The 6,713-nt window shown below is 34.3% G+C and overlaps 1 protein-coding gene across 1 annotated transcript; it reads left to right on the top strand.

Moving 5' to 3' along the window:
* The first annotated feature begins 4,846 nt into the window (after positions 1 to 4,846).
* LOC150036426 (pyridoxal reductase, chloroplastic-like) lies at positions 4,847 to 6,699 on the top strand. Its single transcript, XM_090312714.1, has 6 exons — positions 4,847 to 5,117; positions 5,207 to 5,435; positions 5,539 to 5,620; positions 5,726 to 5,849; positions 5,957 to 6,058; positions 6,485 to 6,699. Exons 1-6 carry the CDS (start codon positions 4,989 to 4,991, stop codon positions 6,638 to 6,640), a joined length of 822 nt encoding a protein of 273 aa, XP_090168840.1. The 5' UTR covers positions 4,847 to 4,988; the 3' UTR covers positions 6,641 to 6,699.
* The last annotated feature ends 14 nt before the right edge of the window (positions 6,700 to 6,713 follow it).

The following is a 6,713-nucleotide window of genomic DNA, read 5'->3' as shown; positions in this document are numbered from 1 at the left end:
TTTTGAATATATATAACTATGGATATACTTTGAGATGTTATAGATATGTTATATTTTGAATATCTATGAATATACTTTGAGATGTTATATCTATCAAAATACTTTGAATACATAAAACTAAAAGTTTGGAAAGTTATTTTATATAAATAGTATATATATAATATATATAGAATATATATATATATAGATATATATATATATATATATACTTTTTCAACTAGTTAAAATGTTTATTATAAATTAGTGACATATTGATACTTATTTTTTTATATTTTAATTTTTTTACGATATAATGAAAATGTCGATTCATTACTCATGTCAATGTCGAACCCATAAAAATATAAAAGGTTATATATCATTTTAGTTCACATACCTTTAAATTTGTTCAGTTTGAGTGTCCAATTTAGGGAAAATTAAAAGGATATTGTCCTTTTAGAAATTATTTAGGAAAATATTGTTGTTTTCAAACTATTTGTAAAAATATTGTTGTTTTTTATTTTTTTTTAAATAAGTCGAGGGTTGAAAATTCGACCTACATAGGTCGAATTTTGAACCCTCGACCTTCCCCTTTCGTATTTTTTGTACGTCGAACTTTGAACCATCGACCTTGCCCTAACATTATTATTAAGTCTGTTTAATCCGGAGACCTTCCTCATAATTATTTGATGTGGAGAAAACGAAAGACCTTCCTCATAACACTCATAATTATTTGATGTTTAAAAATAATTTTGTATTGGGAGAGAACGAAAGAGGGAAGAGTAAGAGAGAGAGCGAGAGTTTCTAGTTTTTTTCTTTTTAACTGGAGTTTCCAACTTGATATGTTATTCTTTCTAACACATTCATTGGTGCATATCTGGCACGAAGCTTCTTAACTTGGGAGTTTCCAGTTTTTTTCTTTTTTGGTCTGATTTTTTTTTCTTTTTGAAAACTTTATGAAGGGTAGTTTTTCCATCTCAAGTGATTTGATGTGGAGAGAACGAAAGACCTTCCTCATAACACTCGTAATTATTTGATGTGTTATAAATAATTTTGTATTGAGAGAGAACGAAAGAGGGAAGAGTAAGAGAGAGAGCGAGATTTGAGAGAGCGAGATTTTGAGAGAGAACGAGATTTGAGAGCGAGATTTTAAGAAAGAGTGAGAGTGAGAGCGAGATCCTGAGAACGAGAGCGAGATGTTAGCGAGAGTGAGATATCCGTACAAATTTCCATTTTTTTTCTTTATTTAATTCCCCATTCCACCTTCTTCTTTCTTTCTTCTTTTTTTTTTAATTTTCTATTTTATAAAAACAATTTCTAAAAATATTTTTTTATTATTTATAATTTTAATTTTAATTTTTTTTTAAAAAAAAAAAATCCATCTAAATCTTGGTACCAAATGTACAAAAGGAATCTAAGATTATTATTGTAAAATCTTTTAAACTATTGACCTCACTACTGTGATTAAAATTTCTGTTCTTTATATCAATTAGTCTTATTTATAGACTTGCATGTGAAGGTTTTGAGTGTTGATTTGATGTATTATGTGCCCAAATTATTATCTAAAATATATAAATTTGAATATTGAAGTTTTTTTACCTAACTTTTTAGATTTAGACTATCTGATGTTATTATTTATGTCAGTGACATTTAAAAGCTTCTATATCAAAATAATTACTATTCATAATATATAAAAAGAATAAATTAAAAAAATAATATCTCATAAAAATAAAAAAATGTAAATTAAATATCTCATTTATATAAAAATAATTACAAAAATCAATGTGTCCCACAAGGCGGACGTCGTCGATTTCGAGCTGGTCGTCGTCGTCGACTTCGAACTTGAGGTTGCTCGAGTTCTTCTTGATGTTGCTCTGGTACCTCTGCAGGCGCTTCATAATATAAATATTCATTATGCTCTCCACGATCCCGACCATGTCCATGCACGTATGAAGACGAAGGACTAGCCTCTGAGTCATAATGTCCTGAATCAAATGCTGGCATCATCACCATCGGACTAACATAATCAGTTTGACTCTGCGTCTGCATCATAGGGGACAACTCTTCCACATTATGTGCAACCTCATCAAACTCATCCTCTTCCCGAACAGGTCCTCTACGTCTAGGAGCTGGTGGAGGAATAATAGGTATATCATACATATAATGAATTTCCTCCATATAGCTTTGGTTGTCACTACATATAGCAAGAACCTGTTTCGGATCATTCGCAACCTCACGGAGTCTACGGTTGTTCGATCTCTATGAATTATAAAACAATTAGAAAATATTTAAAATAAATTTAAATTAAAAATAATTAGATAATATTCATTTACCAGATGACCCACAGCTGCTCCCGGACGAGTGATTTAGCGCCTTGTGATATTATTATACCAATGAATATATTCTGGAGTGATATCTGTGTCAAACTGTTCAAGAGAAACCCCCACTGCAATAAACCTTACACGATAGTGTCATCGCACTACCAAATGTGGAACTTTTTCGGACCAATCTCCAGTCCTTAGGTCAATATCATGCAGTACGGGTTCAGTATTACAAGGCGATGGGACATCCTAAAAACTGAATTGTCTCATCACCCTGTCAGGAAGATGCCACTCACCAATGTGAAAACATATGAGATGACTCATCGTCCGCCATATGTTTTGACCATTCGTACAAAAATTAGGCAAAGTATGCATAATAATTTTGTACGGCTCCCAAATAACCTGAAACACAAAATATTATATTAAAGAATATTAAAGACAAATACAATAAAAATGTGTATAAATAATCAATTAGGTTCAGTGTAATGTACCTGTTCAGGTTGAAACATATCAAACATGTATCTATACTGGCTGACTACATGTGTGGCTGTCCTAGTCACACAAAATTTGTCTCTGCACCTAAATTTTTAAATTGATAATTTAGAATTTAAATTAACTAGATCAGTGATATAAAATTAAATTGAATTAAAACAACATACCGAGAACCGTAGGCTCGTCCACTAATTGAGCGTCATTAACATGTAGCTGTGGAACTATTATTGGAAATCGCTCCCAAGCCCATAGTTGCAAAAGTATGAGAGGCCCAGCTATCTCTCGAACCTCAGATCTTGTTGCTTTGCATAGTTATCTATACAACCATGCCAAGCATGCTCCACCCCACGAATACCGCCCCCGCATCATGGAGGTTAGCTAACAGTGGCAGAAACATCAAGTGAACAAAATGGCTTGATTTATCTGAAAACAGACTTCCACCCATCATTTGTAGTATATATGCTCGCGCATATCTTATGACGGTTTTCTCGTCTGGATCATCTATGAGCTGACGAAATTGTGTTCCTAACCATATTAATCATTTACTATCGCTCCTTTAATCTATTCGGCAGGTGGGGTCGCACGATCGGTACAGTTGAAAAATTCTAACCAGTCATCTGTACATCCTCCGGTGACTGACTCACGTCGTACAGGTAACCCCAACAATACTTTTATGTCTTATAGAGTAATTTAGTCATCCTCAACCTCGACAGGTTATCCCCAACAAATACTCCGACAAAGAGCGTTGATTGGAGAGAGGGTGTATTCGGAGGTTTTACTTCAATCTCGCTCTCTCTTACAATCTCTGAGAATGGAAGCTCAAATGGAAGTAATATACAAACCCATCTCTGAGAATCAATTTTTCACCATTTTATTCTATCATTGAATTTATCTCAGCCATTGCCTATTGAGAGAATTTATCATTATTTTCTCAAAATTTTGGTTATTTTGTTTGTATGTAAATCATGTTAGATGAAAGTCCATTCTCGAGTGTGGTAACTTGCATAACTAAACCTTTGTTTTTAGTTTAATTATATAAAAGATGGAAGTTTGAACATTTTACCTTACAGATATGTAACATCTCGAGTTAGTTCAAAGTATACTAATTAATGTAACATAGCATCCATTAATGATAGTTCTTATGGTTAAATTAATTAAAACCTTTTAACAACGTATGTATGAGAAATGTTGAGGATATGGGATGATTGCATAGGATTAATTAGACTAAGCTTATCCTGATTGTGTAAAGAGCATTAGTCATGCCCGCTCTCTCCTTCATTCTCGTCTTCTACAATCCTCGACCTCTCCTCAATCTACTTCACCCACTTAATCTTCTCATGTCGATGATTGATGTTTTGACTTTATGTAAAACTAGCGAGAATTTGTCCACCTTTTCCTTGTCGAGGTTGAAGTTCTTCGACTTTTGATGTATGTCGAAACTTCAACCCTCGACAACCCTTGTTTCCAAGTTTTTCTTTGTTTGTCGAGTTCTCAACGTTCGACCTTTACATTAGTCATCCTCAACCCTCAACTTCTAGCCTCAAACTCCCAAAACAACAATATTTTTCTAATAAGTTTCAAAACAACAATATTTCTCTAATAAGTTTTGAAAACAACAATATTAATATTAAAGGTCCCCTAACCTAACTTCAAGCTTAACATTTCAAACCCACCTCAAACGCACCCCTAATATTTTCTTTTGAGGTGGTCAACATAACGACATATCAATCAATATTTTGATATGTCGTTTGAAATTTTAAACCATGCATAGAATCTAAATAAATAAGTTTGGTCACATAATTGTCACAATTTTTTTTTTTTTTTACCTGAATAGTCTAAATGTTTGGCCTAATTTAGGTGTGTGTGTATATATATATATATATATATATATATAACGAAACCTACACAAGTATAAAAATTTTCTTTACAAATCTAAAAATTATTACGGTCATAAATGAAAGTAAAAATTGAAAAAAAAAATTAGAATGAAAAAATAAAGTATATTTGATATATATCGCTAAATAGCGTGTTATTTGATAAGTCGATCAACAAGACAATTGTTACAATATAACCAAAATTTTTCGGAGCATACTAGTGTGAGTGAAATGCTCGACCACATACCCCAATCAATCAAATCCCAACTGTTTTTCTCAAACTCCTTCCTTTTACTTGTAACTAGCCTTCTTAAGCTCCAAATTGATGGCAGGAATGGCTTCCTCCTGCTTCGGATCCTTCCCCGCAGCCGCATCCAACAAGATTTCCTCTTCTTCTTCTTCTCCGGCGGCTTTCAAGCCACTCAAGCTTCCACTCTTTTGGCCGTGGCAGAAGGTCTGTTTTCCTATTCATTATCCAAATTGAACGGAATCAAAATATCCTGCCTTCAAATTCAATTCAATGGCACTCCTGTTTGATTACAGGTGAAGATGGGCCCTCTGAGTGTATCCCCTATGGGATTTGGAACCTGGGCGTGGGGGAACCAGCTCCTGTGGGGCTACCAGGAATCCATGGACTCTGAGCTTCAACAGATTTTCAATTTGGCTGTGGAGAATGGAATCAATCTCTTCGACACCGCAGATTCCTATGGTACTGGAAGATTAAATGGCCAAAGCGAAAAGCTACTTGGAAAATTTATCCGACAATCTCAAGGTCCACTTTGCTCTCTAATTCCTATTAACATTTCTCTTTCTGGGCGTTGTTAAAATTCAAAGTTCGCGAGGAATTAAGTTTTGCCCTAATGCTAATTCCTCAGTGAAAAATGACGTTGTGATAGCCACCAAGTTTGCAGCGTATCCATGGCGTCTAACACCTGCTCAGTTTGTCAAAGCTTGCCAGTATGTATGCCTTTAGATCAAACCCCACCCAAATTTTATCAGCATTTTCTCCTTGCCTTATAAAGTTACTGCCACACACTTTAGTTGACAATGATCTTTATTTAGGGGATCTTTGGATCGAATGCAGATTGAGAAAATTGGTATAGGACAATTACATTGGTCAACAGCAAACTATGCTCCTTTACAGGAGATGGCTCTTTGGGATGGACTAGTGGCAATGTATGATAAGGTTGCCATAATTCCTGCTCAGATGTGTTAAACTTCCTCAAACTTACATATCTTAATTAAACTTGCATTGCTTTTGATGCTATACTCATAAAGTTAAGTGATTCATAGGGATTAGTTCAAGCAGTTGGAGTAAGCAACTATGGACCAAAGCAACTGGTAAAGATATATGACTATCTTAAAGACCGAGGAGTTCCTTTATGCTCTGCTCAGGTATTTAGTAAGATCAAGTAGTTACCAACAACCACCATGCACCAAACCAATGACTCAAACCTACAACATATTTTTGAAGGATATGAATGAATAAATATCTAATCTAATGAGTTATATGTACAGCTCTACTGGTCTAAAGGATTATTGTCTGACCTGCTATATTTTGTAAGATTTTAATATTCTTAGGAGACACCCCCATAGGATTTGAACTCATTTTTGCCACGAGCTGAGCTAATCTGAGATGGTTTTTGTGCGTTTCCAAATGCTAAATGTTGCAAATTAGATTATTAGCTTTTTGTGTTACGCTCCTGGAAGAGATTTATTTGTCCTCATGCTCATTTTCTGCCATAAAGTTGTAGTTCTAAGAAGTTGAGTATGGTGAGGGCTAAATGACTGCATGGGGAACCCTGAACTCTTCCATTTTAGGTGCAATTTTCTTTACTAAGCATAGGGGATGATCAGTTGGAGATAAAGAAGATATGTGATTCATTGGGCATCCGCTTGATCGCTTACAGTCCTTTGGGATTGGGTATGCTTACAGGAAAATACTCACCTTCCAAGCTTCCATCTGGACCTCGGTAAATCAATTGGTTCTTTCCATTTTATGAACAAGAATACGATAATATTTGTTCTTTCATGCTATTTAATTTGGAGT

The sequence above is a fragment of the Benincasa hispida genome, chromosome 4 (assembly GCF_027475165.1).
Source record: "Benincasa hispida cultivar pf3 chromosome 4, pf3_genome.v1.1, whole genome shotgun sequence".
Taxonomy (NCBI): domain Eukaryota; kingdom Viridiplantae; phylum Streptophyta; class Magnoliopsida; order Cucurbitales; family Cucurbitaceae; genus Benincasa; species Benincasa hispida.
This window is presented reverse-complemented; position numbering and strand designations above follow the sequence as displayed.

Coding starts and splice junctions, on each gene's coding strand:
- LOC150036426 (XM_090312714.1), top strand. CDS start 4,989: ATGGCAGGAATGGCTTCCTCCTGCTTCGGATCCTTCCCCGCAGCCGCA. Junction 5,436..5,538: donor ATTTATCCGACAATCTCAAG/GTCCACTTTGCT, acceptor CTAATTCCTCAG/TGAAAAATGACGTTGTGATA. Junction 6,059..6,484: donor TTCCTTTATGCTCTGCTCAG/GTATTTAGTAAG, acceptor CTTCCATTTTAG/GTGCAATTTTCTTTACTAAG.